Raw genomic sequence first — 16443 nt, 5'->3', positions numbered from 1 at the left:
GACTGGCACTAGCAGGTACTAGTTATGTAGTGTTGGGCATCAGTTTTCTCAGCTGTAAAATGATAATAACAATATCTAATTCACAAGGCTATTATACAAGTGAGTAATCCATGTTAACGCCTTTTTTTTTTTTTTTTTTTTTTTTTTGAGACGGAGTCTCAGTCTATCTCCCAGGCTGGAGCGCAGTGGCACCATCTTGGCCCACTGCAACCTCCACCTCCCGGGTTCAAGCAATTCTCCTGCCTCAGCCTCCCAAGCAGCTGGGATTACAGGCATGTGCCACCGTGCCCAGCTAATTTTTGTATTTTTAGTAGAGACAGGGTTTCACCATGTTGGCCAGGATGGTCTCAAACTCCTGGCCTGAAGTGATTCATCTGCCTCGGACTCCCAAAGTGCTGAGATTACAGGCATGAGTGCCCAGCCTAACACTTTTTTCTCTCTCTCTCTTTAAGACAGAGCCTTGCTCTGTTGCCAGGCTGAAGTGCAGTGGCGCGATCTCAGCTCACTGCAACCTCCGCCTCCTGGGTTCAAGCAATTCTCCTGCCTCAGCCTCCTGAGTAGATAGGATTACAGGAGAGCACCACCACACCCAGCTAATTTTTGTACTATTAGTAGAGACGGGGTTTCAACAACCTAACACTAATTTTTAAAACACTATCTCATTACATCCCACAAAAGCCTTGTAAGGAGGGAAATGGCTCAGAGAAGACAGTAACTTGCCTAAGACCACACAGCTAGAAAGTGGCAGAGCAAGATTTGAGCCAGGTCTGCCTGATTTCAGTGCTCATTATTATATACTGTCTGTAAAAATATCACTGTAAGAATATAAAATACATGTTCTTTTTAAAACAAGTCTTTCCTCTTTGAAGCACACTCCTAATCTGATGGTCAGAAATATTTAAACATGAAATATAAGCCTGGCAAGGTGGCATGCACCTGTAATCCTGGCTACTCAGGAGATTGAGATGGGAGAATCACTTGAGACCAGAAGTTCAAGACCAGCTTGAACAACAAAGTGAGACCCATAAGGCAACCTCTGCCTGCTAGGTTCAAGTGATTCTCCCGACTCAGCCTCCCAAGTAGCTGGGACTACAGGTGCGTGCCACCATACCCAGCTAATTTTTGTATTTTTAGTAGAGACGGGGTTTTACCATGTTAGCCAAGCTTGTCGTGAACTCCTGACCTCAGGTGATCCGCCCACCTTGGCCTCCCAAAGTGCTGGGATTACAGGTGTGAGCCACAGTACCCAGCCACCTGATTTTCTTAAAAGAGTTTTATAACAAGGCTGGGTGCGGTGACTGATGCCTGTAATTCCAGCACTCTGGAGGCCGAGGTGGGCGGTTCGCCTGAGGTCAGGAGTTCAAGACAAGCCTGGCCAACATAGTGAAACCCTGTCTTTACTACAAATATAAAATTTAGCTGGGCATCGTGGCACATGCCTGTAATTCCAGCTACTCAGGAGGCTGATGCAGGAGAATTGCTTGAACCTGGGAGGCGGAGGTTGCCTTGAGCTGGGATCCCACCACTGCACTCCAGCCTGGGCGACAGAGACACCATCTCAAAAAAAAAAAAAAAAAAAAAAAAAAAATTTATATATATATATATATATATATATGTAAAGCATCCCCCAGGCCAAAAAATAATTATGAAACAACAACAGAAGTCCAACACTGCAAACCCACTTCATACTTCTGCCTCACAGGAAAACCTTAAGGAAAAGGCAAGTTTTTAAAGGGTTTCAAATGTCATTGTATCTTAAGAAAGTAACTCATCCATCATGTATGTACCTTCCAGAGAACACTGAAGATGCCCAGTGTCCCCTGGGCATTTGTTTAACAATGACTAGGAATGTTTCTCCCTGTATTGCTAATGTCCACCTGCCAGTGTGATGAACCATTTTGGTCATCTGCTATGGCTCCTCTTGCAGCCAGTTCTTGGCCCACAATCTTTGGCTAGGAATGTTTTTCCAGCATCATGCCCACCAGAGAGGACCTTTGATGTGTGGCTGCCTACCAGCCTTCAAGCCAAGAGGACTTCCATGGCTTCTGACCCTGTACCTCCCTTGTGCCAAGCTTTGAGAAGAGAGGGGTGTGACTGCACCCAGCAGGGCTCTCCCACGGAGAACACCAGTAGTTAAGAGAAACCATGAGTCAGGTATTTAAAATAACTATAAAGCTGCAATAAATAGTTAAAACAGTGTATTCTTTGTATTATGGAATGGGAAAAGAGCATTTTATGTAAGTTATTCCCTGTATTTGTTTATATATGCATGGAAGAGTTCCAAAATATTTTAAATTAAAAATAATTTAAATTATTTAGAGAGATGGGGATCTCACTATTGCCCAGGCTGGAGTGCAGTGGTGCAATAACTCAATGCAGCCAGACCCTCCTGGCCTCAAGTGATCCTCTTGCCTTTTCCTCCCAAAGTACTGGTATTACAGGCATAAGCCACCATGCCCAGCCCAGAATAATATTGGAAAAAGAAAATGTGGCACTGACCCACCATAGGAAACCCAGATACATATTTAATTATTTAAAATATGACCAGGCTGGTAGTTCAGATCACTGGGGAAAAAAGGAATGAGTCACTAAATGATCACTGGTTAAATAAAACAGCCTTTTTGCTTTCTACTGACTTTAAAAGTTAACCCTTTAATCGATCCATAATATGAAATATTTTTTAAAAACCGAAAACTATAAAAGTTGCATGAAAAGGCAGGCACACATTTTAATCATTTTCGAAGAAGCCATTTCTAAGCAGAATACAAAAGATAGAAATCATAAAAATAGCTAGCTATGATGTTATAAAAATGTAAAACTTACAAACAGAAGAGGATCAACTTGTGTTATTGTTAGACAGCCTTTTCCCCCTTCACTTGTTAAAGAAAGTATGTCTAGTGTGCTTGTGTGTGTGTAGCATTACACAGGGCGCACATACGCATACGCTCAGAGGCTGGGAGGCAGGGTGGATGGGAAGGTTGGATTCAGCACAGGCTATTTAATTTGGTTTCCCTGTATTAAGTTCCTGCTCTGGACCAACACCTCAGTGGGTGTCCAGGATAGAGATGAGCAAGACCTGCTTTGAAGAACTCAGAATCCCGTAGGAGAGTACACTGTGGCCAGAAGGGCTGTCAACCTGAAGCACAATGTAGGAGGTGCCATAAAAGAGGTGTGGACAAAGGGTAATGGAAATACCCAGGCAGAGTACTCCTGATGTTTTGTTGTAAGAAGTAGCATTTGAGTCAAGCCTTGGAAATTGGATAGATTCTAACAGATAGAGATAGAAGAAAAGGTAATTAGAGGCAAAGGGTGGTACAGAGGCAGGAAAGCAAGGCCCTTCAGGGAAGATAGCAGCAGACATGGTTTACCATAGATATCAGAGTCATGGTTGTCAAATGTGGTCCCGGAATAAGCAGCAGCAACAGCATTACCAGGGAATTTGTCAGAAATGCAAATTCTTAGACCCCATCCAAGACCTACTAAATCAGAGACTCTGTTAGTGGACTCAGTAATCTGTATTTGGCCCTTTGGGTGATTTTGATCCACAATAACATTTGAGAATCACTATATAGACTTTAGAAAAGTATATAAAAGACCTTTTTTCCCCACTACGCTTTAAAGGCAAGCAATTCTGGTTTACGTAATTCCTGGATTATACATGCTCTTGATGAGCTTGAAATGTTACATTACTTTTTTCCTATGGAGGTTCCCTTTATAAGAATTGTAACATTTCCAAAGCTATGATCTATGTTTGGCCTTGGCTCTTATAGATCTTCCTGGTTTCTTTATTGGAGGTCCCAAAAATGGGGGAGAAGGGGTCGAAGGGAAAAAGGGAGTTGAAGATAACCCTGGAGTTTTCGATCTGAATGCGTGACAGAATGCAGATAACACAGACAACTAGGAACTAGAAACCACCACAAGGCCTAAAAATGAGCAGCTTGGTCTGGGGACAGATTGAATGTGCTAAGAAAACCCTGAGTGATCTAAAGGGAAAGAGAGATTTGGGGATTGTTCTAGATTATGTGACAAGAGAAAGAGAAGAAAATTTCCCATTAAGTGATGGGAAAGAGGAGACAATTACAAAAGGATAGAATATAGAGAACCTGGTTAAAGAGAAAGAAGATTTTATAAATGTGGCAAAGAAGAAATGGCCAGCAATGAAGATGAATGTTCAAGGGTTTGTAAACTTCAAATCTGTAATCATAACTCCTAATGTGTTGTGGAGTCTGTTGACTGACTAAGGCTGCTCATGACATTATTATACTGAAGTCTTTCTGGAGGAAAGTTTAGCAATAGCTTTAGCCAACTGGATGGGAGCAGTCCAGATATATGTGAGTAAGCCTGAAGTGAAATTGAGTGAATGTTAAAATAGTAATCTTGCGTGATTGGCACAGAAGCTTGGATATGATACAAAATGCAGCTGGCCTCAGTGAATTAGACAGTTGCTGCAAATGGGATTTTATCTCAGTGAAAAGTACAAATACTCATTTGAGATGATAGGAGTGAGCAGACCACAACACTTTTGAAGATGAAAGAATATCGCACATTTGTCAGGGAGGGATAGGCCTATACCAGCCTAATGTCTTTGTGCTATCATACTGACTCAGCTTTATTAACTCAGAGGGAAATGATTTAGTCATTATCTAATAAATTCAGTTTGTTAGATAAGACAAAGATTCTTAAAAACATAGCTAAAAACAACAAGAGCAAACTAAAAAAATTCTACAGAAGTCAAATAAATCATGTAAATGAGGGAAGCATGCCAGGGGCAAAGCAGTAAGGGCAAAAGAGAAAAACTAGAGGGTCCATGAGCATTCTCAAGGGTGAAACCAAGGCACAGAAACAGCTGATTGTTTCCATGCCAGTGCAGTGTGGCCAGATCTGATGCTCCAAGTGGTGCTAGATATCTGGATTTTTTTGCATGTGGCATTCAAAAACTTACACAATGATACCCAAGTCAAATAAAGTGGGCCTGCAGATCTGACCTCATGCTTTACCAGTTTTCAATACCTGGCCCACAGAGTAAATTTCTTTTAAACCAAATTGAATGGGTAATTTCCTAGAGGAGGAAGCATTCGAGCAAAGCAAGTATATGGATTTTCCTTTATTTTTTGCCAACAACTTCATTTCAGGTATCCCAGGCCACAGGCGTGGGGTAGGGAGAGAAGAAGTATTAATTTTTTTTTTAAAGACTTTTTAATTTTATTTTTTTGAGATAGAATCTTGCTCTGTTGCCCAGGCTGGAGTCCAGTGGCACCATCTCGGCTCACTGCAACCTCCACCCCCCGGGTTCTAGTGATTCTTGTACCTCGGCCTCCTGAGTAGCTGGGATTACAGGCGAGCACCACCACACCAGAATATTTTTGTATTTTTAGTGGAGACAGGGTTTCACCACATCGGCCAGGTTGGTCTCAAACTCCTGGCCTCAAGTGATCGACCTCCTAAAGTACTGGGATTACAGGCATGAGCCACCACATCCAACCTAAAAAACAATTTTAAAATACATGTGCTCTATCAAGTACAAAAATAATATTTCTAAATATATAAGGAAAATAACTACTTTTATTTTTGACCCAGGGTCTCACTCTATTGCCCAGCCTGTAGTGCAGTGGCACAAACATGGCTCACTGCAGCCTTGACTTCCTGGGCTCAAGTGATCCTCCTGCCTCAGCCTCCTGTGTAGCTGGTACATGCCATCACACCAGGCTAACTTTTAAAAATTTTTGGTAGAAACAGAATCTCACTTTGTTTTGTTGCTCATGTTGGTCTTGAATTCTTGGGCTCAAGCAATCTTCCTGCCTTGGCCTCCCAAAGTGTTGAGATTACAGGTATGAACCACCGTTCCCAGCCAGTAACTACAATTAAAAATTTTTTTTTCTGTCAGGCATGGTGGCTGATGCCTGTAAGCCCAGCACTTTGGAAGGCCGAAGCGGAAGGATCACTTGAGCTCAAGAGTTTGAGACCAGCCTGGGCAACATAGTGAGATCTCACCTCTACAAATTTAAAAAAAAAAAAAAAAAAAATTAGCTGAGTATGGTGGCATGCATGTGTGGTCCCAGCTACTCAGGAGTCTGAGGTGGGAGGATCACTTGAGCCCTGGCGGTTGAGGCTACAGTGAGCCGTAATTGAGCTGCTGCACTCCAGCCTGGGTGATAGAGGGAGACCCTGTCTCAAAAACAAAAACACACACACACAAAAACTTTTCTAAGAAAAAAGTTTGTTTCTGAACAATGTTCTCGTTAGGAACATCACACACACACACACACACACACACACACACAACTCCACAAGATTTAAAAACTGTGTTTTGATTTTAACCTCAGTCTTGAAAACCCAGGGATTTGGAGGGCATCTGTCCCAAACCCCCAAAACCCTTCATTTCACCTCTATCAAGTGAACATTGTCTTGTCTCATTTGATTGGCTAAAACCATCCCTTTCTGCTGGGATTTTGTGACATTACCATTTATAGTATTTACTGTATTTTGAGTCTAAGATGTATATTTTGGGACATTTCAACAGCTCTGAAATCAGAATGCATCTTAAATTTGATGGTGTTTTACAATAGCTGGCTGGAGACCCAGGTGTGAACACATCATAGCTATCCATGCTATTATTACCTCCATTGAGTCATGTGCCCTGTTGATACGACACACACAGATGTATTGCCTCTTAAAATAGCTTTTAAAGAAAGATAAGTAAGCAAATGTGGTGAAGTGAGATGGTATGCAGGAATTCTTTGTACTACTTTTGACCTTCTGTAAGTCTAAAATGACCTCAAAATAAAAAGAAAACAATTAAAATATCTTTTAAAAGATTATACTATGTTTTGGCTTTAAAGCAGAAATTTATAGTACATGCAGACATTTATAGTGCATGCAGAAAGGCACAGAAACAGAATACGGGGAAGTAAATTGATATTAGTGAAGCAAATTTTCATTACTGCAATGAGGCACTTTCATATTTTTCTTGCTGCGCATTTTCCAGGACCAAATAGATGAAACTGTGTGACATTTTATAACTGAGACACATGCAAACAGATGCCTGTCACAGGCCAAGCCAGGCAACTGAAGGCAGGAGAAATTGCCCGTCCTTCACAATAAATGAAGCCATTTCAAAGCCTAGGGAGATATGCAAGGTTGTCATTCAAAAAACATGTCAGAGTTCACTTTGCAGCATGTTTTTCTTAGATTAAATTTTTTAAACCACCACCACCAAATACACTTAAAATTGGTAGCAGTTTTGAATTAAAATATGAAAAATGCAGGGCTTGGTGGGGTGTTTTATTCTTGCAATTATCATCATGAATTTATTTTAGTGTCTTTTGTTCTAGACCCTAGACCCAAAACTGTAGTGTTCTCAGTTCAGTAAAAGGCAGAGGAGCTGAAAAATTAAACCTACACTGTAGGCTGTGTGTGAGGTCGAGACTGAACCTGACTTACTCACCACCATATCCCCAATCCTTCTCACCTGCCTGACATAGATATTTGTTAAATTAACAAATAAGTGAATGGATAGAATGGAATTGACCCAGGGAAAATGGATTTACTCAGCAGAGCACTTAGAAGTCAGGGCTTTGGTTCAGATGCTCTTTTGAACTTCATTCCCTCTTCTACTCTGAATTTACATGCCACCTTTAACACAGATTTTTTTAAAAGACGTCTCATCATTCTTTTCAGACTATTCTTTTCTGAATGTACGGCCACCAAAGTGGCTTGAATATTCTTTGCCAATGACTAGTTACTGGAAAAGTGGTAGAACTAGTTTCTGTCAAACAACACCCCAATTCACTCCCAGGGGAGTTCTGGCTGTCTAGAGAAGAGCAGGTGCAGAAAATCTTGATGCTGTGCCCAAGGGCAGGCAAATAACCATTGTCCGACCTCATGTGACCTCCGGCGATCTCAACCTGGCCACTGCTCCAGGAAGAATCAGAGCCTCTCTAAACCATAGATGAAAGTCAGCTTTCATTCAGAAGAATGGGCTATTGATAATTCTCCATTCTAGGAGTTGGGAATAAGGACCATACATATGTATATATGTGAAAGACTAGCAATTATTTCAGAATATCAAGCTCTTTAAAGAAGAAAAAGAGCAAGCATGCATAAAAATTCAACATGTCTTTAAAAAACATGAATCTGTGTAATAAAATAATATACTGACTATTCTGTCAACATAATCTCATAGCTATATTACACAAGATTTTAAAATAATATAGTTAATTATCAATCTCCTGTGGCCACCGAACACATCTTTCAACCTCAATAAATGCCATCATCATAATGACCAAAACATTTTTATTTCTGCAACTTAAGTTGCAAGGAAAATAACCTTTCCACTAAGCAGTAATTGTGAATCATGGTAAATATTAAACTGAAACAGTGATTTTAAAACTCCATGAATTCACAGTGATACCCAACCTGAAGTTCATCATTTATCTGCCTAAAAAGCGAGCACTACAAATGTAATTTCAGACAGTCTCTCTTCATCTACTAAAAAGAACTGTTTCTATGCATTTTCGAAGCATTCAATTATCTCCTATTGGCCCAATTTGGCCTTTTGTTTTTTTCTTTTTTGAGACGGAGTCTTGCTCTGTCACCAGGCTGGAGTGCAGTGGCACAATTTCGGCTCACTGCAACCTCCACCTCCCAGGTTCAAGCAATTCTCCTGTCTCAGCCTCCCGAGTAGCTGGGACTACAGGTGCCCGCCACCAAGCCCAGATAATTTTTGTATTTTTAGTAGAGATGGGGTTTCACCACATTGGCCAGGATGATCTCAATCTCTTGACCTCGTGATCCACCTGCTTAGGCCTCCCAAAGTGCTGGAATTACAGGCGTGAGCCAATGCACCCGGCCTGGCCTCATTCTTATTTATTCCTCACTATAGGTTCCTGGGGATCTCTGAGTGTCAGCTCCATTGTGGCTGGAATGATGTTCTTGTGAATATGCACTTGAAGAGGTCAGAAGAATGAGGTGAATTAAAACTTGACTCTGGACTCAGAACCGGGTTTCAACGTCAGTTCTACCACTTCCTAGCTGTATCTCCTCCACATGTTATTAAATTCTCTAAGCCTCAGTATCCTTTTTATTAAATGGGGAGAATAACAGTACTTAGACCTTATAGGGTTGGTAAGATGATTACATGAGTTAATTCACATAACGACTCCAGCCTGTAGTAAATGCTCCCTAAATATTAGCTGCTAATATTATTGTTACATAAGTCATATAGGCGTACCTAGATAGGGGTGCTACAGGTATACCTCCTTAGAGGTAACAGTAATTTAGTTCTATTGGTAATGCTCATTGGCTTCCCCCAGTTGGTCTCAATTAGTGAGTATCCCCTTATGTTAAAACAAATAGGGAATAAAGTTGGGATGCATTTTCTATGGAGGGTGCTCAGTCACCATTTCTCCCTCCCTCTACTTACAGGTTTAAGATAGGCGACATTGCTGTGACGAATGTCGTTTAGCAGCTGATCTCTGGGAGTGATTTCCACCAATGGGGGTGGCCTGTTTCTCGGCACTGGCTTGAGTGTTTTGATGACATCTTTGAGGTTGGTTTTCTCGGGTGGTTCTCTGGCTTCCGGCATCCGAGACTTGCGCTGGATTCTCTTCAGCTTCACCACCCGGAAGGAGTCAGGGTCTGTCCTGTACTGCGGGGCCTGTGATGGCTTTTTCATGATTTCACTGTGTTGACTGAAGGGGACGTTTTGGGGGTTGGGAGGCCGAGGTGGCGGTGGCTGGAAGAACTCCTGCATTCTGGAATCTGGCATGGGTCCTCCCAACATCTCCCACATCCCAGGGGGCAGCCCCAACCCATTCTCTAACATGGCTATCAGCTTCTTCTGTTCCTTGAGTTGCTGCTGTTTTTGCTCTTCCTGTCGTTTCTGCCTTTGTTTATCCTGATTCCTGGTGAGCAGATTAGTGACCACCATTCTGGGACCCGGAAGCTCAAAATGGTAGCCCATCTTCAGGAGAGTGCTGTTTGCCTTCAAAAGCCTGGCTATTTCCATTTCAGCATGGTGACCCAACATGTGCCTCTGATTGTGAAACCGAAGCTCAGTTAGCGTCTCATTAAACTGGAGACACCTCATGATGGCCACAATCCCTTTACCTGTGATGAAATTGGACTCAATGTTGAGAGTGGTGATGCTTCTATTTTCACGCAACATGTTAGCCAAGGCAAATGCTACATTCTCATCTGCACCCACATTGGCTAAACTGAATGTTCTGATGTGCTTGTTTTTCTTCATTGCATTGACAAAGTCCAGTAACATTTCTTTGGGGATGTTTTCAATGTTGTTCAGGTTCAGTTCCTTCATGTCAGGATCATTTTTTCTAACTCTCCTCAAGCTCCCATCCAGGTCTGTCTGGTTTCCTGAAGGCCTTGCACTTACCTTCAAAAAGCTGGTATCTAGAGCTAACTTCTTAGGATCTAATTTTGATATTTTTTTCTCACTTTGTTCTTGGGCCTCTGGTCTGTCTCTCTGTTCTTTGAATGCTTTGTCAGTTACCTCCTGGCAGTTGTTCTCACAATTTCTAATTTGTTCCTTTGCTTTGCCTTCCTTTTCTCTGCTCATTTTTTCACTCTCTTCACCATCATCTTCTCCTTCATCACCATCATCTTCTTCTTCATCATCTTCTTCATCTTCTTCATCTGTTTCTTGGACATTGCTGCTGCCCTTTGATTCTCTTTTATTTGCAACGATTTCATTATTGAGCTTTTCTTTTAAATACTGGGCCATATTTTTGTTACGTTTGTCTATTTCTTCATGGTCTTCTTGAGTCTTTTCCTACAAGAGAGGTTTATGAGGATTAGAGTACATAGCAGAGAAGAAATATGAAGTAGAGCATCAGCTAGTGGAGATGAGAAAAATACTTGTTTAAAAGAGCTGGTTGCTATTTTAAATAATGCTTATTTAAATAGCTGATTGCTAAAAATGGGTGGTTATCCCATCCCATAAATAACAATATTAAAATGAAACCTTATTAATTTTGTTTTAATATTCTGTTGTTTAATGGTGTTTAATTTCAGAAGCAGTTAAAAATTGTTTTGAAAACCTGATAGAATTGTTCATCAATACATTGAAGCCTTGATTTTGTATATGCCAAATAGGCATCTAGTACTCAACAGTCCTGAGTTAGGGCAATAATCTCCTTATTATTCCAATATATTTATAATTATTTCTATATAAATAATTATATATTTATATAGAATAATTATATATAATTAATTATATATATTTATAATATATTGGAATAATGAAATTATTGCCCTAAAATTAACATTCCTACAATGTCTACTAATCTAGTGTAGAGTGTACATAAACTTCCTCTGAGAACATAACATAATGTATGGAAAATTAGATCAGTTTGATATTTTGGAATATATGTATATTTAAAAACCTCAATTTTAATTTTGAATATATATATGTATATTTAAAACTTCAATTTTGATTGTATTTTTTCAGTTCTTTGAAAACTGCCATGGCTACTCTGTCTGGGAGAAGTTTACTATCCCGGTTTCTTTTGAAAGAAAGTGCCTAGGAACCAGAGCCAGCTGTAAGATGAAACAGGATTATGCAGACATTGAGAAATAATTGCTTAGTCTGGGAAATAAAATGGACCTTTTATCAATAATGTGTATTAGATTCTTACACATCAATTATAATGCTTTTCTATGCAATATGTGTGCCTCATAGGTATCATTTTGAAAGCCAGTACAGCAAGTTGAGACACAGGTTCATCTGAGCAAAAATTTCATGCTCATAACTAGGTCGGAAGAGACAGTGACAAGTCACATTAACCACCTGAAGTCTTCACCACTGCATTTCTCATCTTGACCAGAAGGGGGAGCCAACTATCAAGCTGTTTAAGTTATACCAGAGGAAGAAAAAAAATGTTGCAAGTACTCATTTTTACCCCCGAAACTGAATTGGCTTTTAATCCATTGACCTCCAGTTGAAAAAATCTGCAAATTGTATCATGAACTCTAACCTGATCAATCCAGCTGTTTCTTTTCTTAATCTTAGTACATGTTTAAACTCTCCTGACTGTAAAACCAATTGACAACTTTCCTTAATTACAGCCAGCGTAGTAATTTAACAAGATGCGTCTTTGTCAACAGGCATAACCTAAAGAGACTTTACCTAGGAGGCATCTCTGTACTCTTTAAGTCATTTTCAAGTGGAACATTAAAAAAAAAATTTATACTCATGCGCAGTAAGTTTGAAGAGTCAACAATTCTAGGTTTCAGATTTTAGAAAGTGAAGAAGAACTAGCTTCAAAAACCACTTAATAGCCATCTATTTCTAAATGTCGTCACTGACAGCCAATACATAGTAATAATATAAGACATTTTCTGGTTATTCGACTTGGTTTAACTGCAGGGTGTGTGGCCAGACTTCAGGAGGACTGAAATGTTTGACACTGTGTGCAAAACACTGCATATGTTTGGATGTGCCAGAGAGAGAGAGGCTACAGAACTGTCATTAGTTTCTCAAAGGGGCCTGCAATAAAAAAGAAAGAGAGAGTTGAGGACAACTGCCTGGGTTATGAGTTAAGTCACCAAGTATCGTGGCAATAGAACACAGGCTTTCTGACACAGCAAACCCGACAGCAATTTTTAAAAAGAGACATTTGCAAGAAATCACCCAATTTTCCCCTTGTAAATATAAATGTAAGTGTTTCAGAAAGTTCCAGTCTGGAGTAGGATTAAATATTATGGTTTAATCTAGATATGGCAGAAACAAAGCAGAACGAAACCCTGGAGTCCTGAGAAATCACAGTTACAAAAGGGACACCTAACAGCCCAGCCCAGGCAGCCATTTCTCTGTTGTACACAAATCTCTGGTTACCTCGGATTTCACAAAGGTGACAGGAACTCGTTCATCTTCCAACATGCGCCTGGATGCCTTTTCCCAATACATATAATCAACAAGAGATTTATGATTGAAGTTTCCTGTCGGTGGCTTGTCAGTTTGATCTTTCTGAATCATTCCCACGGGAAGGCTGGGGTCAGGGGCCATGACTTCCATTTCCGACTGCAGTTCTTTCAGTTCTTCAGCAGACAAGTTGGCCAAGATTTCATCTTCATTAATCTCCTCATCGAGAAGTTCTTCTTGATCTGAATTTCTGCTGTGCTCCGACATTATTTTTTCTAAATATTATTTTACTAGAAAAGAATAATCAAAGATGATTTTTAAAAAGAAAGAAAAAAAAAAGCCTCAAGAAGGTCCCCAAGTTAACAAGTGTCCCAAGTTAACACACCCTTGAGATATTTTTTTTTCCCCAGGAACCTCAGTGGTTTGCTGAACAGCTAGGAGTGATCACAGCTAAGCTCTTGCCGGATCTATATTAAGCAGGGCTTGGCGGGTTGGGGTCAATTTATGGAACTACTATGCTGCTCTCTTTTCGGCAACTTGAGTCAGCTGTGCAAATCCATCTGACATTTCAGTACAGCTGCTATGTTTGCCAGAGACTAGCAGAGACCACAGAATCTCTGCAGGAATAAAATTAATTATCTTCCTATATGCCATCATGTTGCCACACACAAATTCATGCAGCTCGTACCTATATACCCCAATACTCCAGGGGATTCCACTTGTTTTTATTTAAAAATTAAAGCAACTTACAATATTTCAGAAGGGAAGTCCAACCGGCAACCTGAATTCTTTTTGATGTGAAGAATTCACTTGAAGGTAGAAATCAAACTCTTAGGGTCTGCCTCTTCACTACAAGTTGACTGTGGAAGCAAATAAAGTAGTGTACGGTGGAGCAGAGGTCTTGCTATGTCATTCATCCTCTGTGTAAGCCGAACCTTTGCAAAATGTCCTATTTGCATCTAGATCCTGTGATCTAACAGATGGGGACAACCAGCACTTGAATTTCCACTAAAAGTGAGTTTAATATTTTAAATTATTTGCTTTTCTTATTAAGTATCCTTTAAGCCAATATCAATGAAAATGGATCTAAAGTGAAATGTTAAAAAAAAAATCCAGACCACTAATATACTAAAAGAAACTATGAGAAGATTTTTTTTCAAACCCTGAAGGGGCAATATGCAACATTTGTCCAAATTACAAATGTCCATTTCCTTTGACCCAGCAACTCCACTTTAAGAAATGTATCCTCAGATACACTACATGGGTAAAATGGCATGTGTGCAAGTTTACACAATATGGCAAAGTACAAAAGAGTGTGTTTTACATGCTATTATTTGTGTGACAAAGGGTGCAAGAATACATGATACACAAGTTTTATTATATATATCTTTAAGACACGGTCTAGCTTTGTCACCCAGGCTGGAGTGCAGTGCTGCAATCTCAGCTCACTGCAACCTCTGCCTCCCAGGCTCAAGCCTCCTGAGTAGCTGGGACCACAGGTAGGCACCACTACACCCAGCTAATTTTTGTATTTTTTGTAGAGACGGGGTTTTGCCATGTTGCACAGGCTGGTCTTGAATTTCTGAGTTCACGCAATCCATCTGCCTCAACCTCCCAAAGTTCTGGGATTACAGGCATGAGCCACCGTGCCTGGCCCGTAAATATATTCTTATTCAGAAATACACATTCATTGTACAAGAGTTAGGAAAACATAGGAAGGCAGAGAATAAAATTTTCCCCTTACCTCACTGTGAAGCTACCACTATCAACATTTCGGTTTTTTCATTCCAGTCCTTTCTTTAAAGCATACAAACTCTATCATTTTTTCTCATCTGTTTTTTTGACTGACAAAGACAGGATTCTTTTTTTCTAGGCAACTGTGTACTCTACTACTAAATACTTTTTTATTGCCATTTGTTAGGATTCTTTATATGGATGCACCATAATTTATATAACCAATCCTCAATTGTTGGATGTTTAGAATGTTTTCAATTCTCACAAGCACAAATAGTTCTTTAATAAATATCCCTATAGCTAAATCATTTATAAACACACAAGTTTATTTCCTTAGAGTAAATTGAACAAATTCCAAAAAGTGAAATTGCTAGGTCAAAGAAAATGAAGAAATTAAATACTTTTTATATATAAATTAAAGTAACAGCAAAAACCACAATTACTTTTGCACCAACCTACTAGGATCCATCTCCAATCTATGTATATTAAATATTTACAGATATTATACATGTTGACTGGGAGCTGTGGCTCATGTCTGTATTCCCAGCACTTTGGGAGGTCGAGGCGGGAAGATCACCTGAGGTCAAGAGTTCAAGATCAGCCTGGCCAATATAGCGAAACTCTATCTCGACTAAAAATACACAAATTAGCCAGGCATGGTGGTGGGCACCTGTAGTCCCAGCTACCCAGGAGGCTGAGGCGGAGGTTGCAGTGAGCCGAGATCACACAACTGCACTCCAGCCTGGGTGGCAGAGCAAGACTCCATCTCAAAATAAATAAATAAAAACAAACAAACAGATATACATGTTACCATTCCAACATTTCATATATATGTAAGTTTGAAACTTGAGATATCCCATTCCTTTCTCCAAAAGTATCCAAGGATTTTAGTTTCTTGTGTATCTGTCCAAGGATATTTTATTGATAAAATTTGTGAAAAAGGAAAAAAAGTCAAGTGTGAGTTTGAAATGGAAGTTAAAATATTTTCATTCTACCCCAGTGTTTTATCTTGAGCACTCCAGGTTGAAAGGCTTTTCATACATAATTAATGCCCTGGAAAGGTATTTCCAATCTACTTGAATGAGAATTTTCAAAGGACACAGTTATGTACTGGCAACTTATCCTTGGCCTCTCCCCTATCAGGTCTTTTTTTTTTTTTGAGACTGAGTCTCACTCTACTGCCTGGGCTGGAGTGCAGTGGTATGATCTCAGTTCACCGCAACCTCTCCCTGCTGGGTTCAAGTGATTCTTGTGCCTCAACCTCCCCAGTAGCTGAGACTACAGGCATGTACCACCACACTTGGTGAATTTTTGTATTTTTAGTAGAGACTGGGGTTTCACCATGTTGGCCAGGCTGGTCTTGAACTCCTGACCTCAGGTGATCTGCCCACCTCGGCCTTCCAAACTGCTGGGATTACAGGCATGAGCCACCATGCCTGGCCAGGTCTTCCTTTTAGTCCCTGTAAAAGGGGGAAGAGTTGGCCTTGGTGGGCATGGAGGTAGACCACTTTGTAGACCACTGATTTGTGGACCATCATTTCATAGATTTTTCTTTGCAGAACAATGATCTAAAGAGACGCAACAAAAAAAAAAAAAGAAAAGAAAAAGAAAAAAAGAAAAATAAAAAATATTTTGTTCAGGGAGGCTTGGGAAATGTTATATTCTGCATTTGTGTTTTAGATACTTGTAAAGCACAATTAACTTTGAGAAACTCTGAGAAATCCTACAGTAAAGAAACCAATTTTTTAACCCAACCCTCCCCAACCTTAAAATAATTCATACTTCAGGAAATACAGAGCTAAATATTAAAGAGGCGGCTCTGGAATCAGTAT

At 40.0% G+C, this 16443-nt stretch overlaps 1 protein-coding gene across 1 annotated transcript; it reads right to left on the bottom strand.

Annotated features, from left to right (window-relative positions):
• Positions 1-9279: 9279 nt before the first annotated feature.
• On the bottom strand, positions 9280-13351 carry LMOD3 (leiomodin 3). The gene is made up of 2 exons (XM_007984943.3): positions 12851-13351; positions 9280-10786 (listed from the first exon to the last, which is right to left on the bottom strand). The coding sequence occupies exons 1-2, from the start codon at positions 13142-13144 to the stop codon at positions 9395-9397; spliced, it is 1686 nt and encodes a 561-aa protein (XP_007983134.3). The 5' UTR covers positions 13145-13351; the 3' UTR covers positions 9280-9394.
• Positions 13352-16443: the final 3092 nt, after the last annotated feature.

This window comes from Chlorocebus sabaeus, chromosome 22 (genome assembly GCF_047675955.1).
Source record: "Chlorocebus sabaeus isolate Y175 chromosome 22, mChlSab1.0.hap1, whole genome shotgun sequence".
In the NCBI taxonomy this organism is placed as follows: Eukaryota; Metazoa; Chordata; class Mammalia; order Primates; family Cercopithecidae; genus Chlorocebus; species Chlorocebus sabaeus.
Note: the sequence above shows the minus strand (reverse complement) of the source record. Positions and strands in the feature narration are given on the sequence as shown.

Coding starts and splice junctions, on each gene's coding strand:
- LMOD3 (XM_007984943.3), bottom strand. CDS start 13,144: ATGTCGGAGCACAGCAGAAATTCAGATCAAGAAGAACTTCTCGATGAG. Junction 10,787..12,850: donor TCACCTTTGTGAAATCCGAG/GTAACCAGAGAT, acceptor CCTCTCTTGTAG/GAAAAGACTCAAGAAGACCA.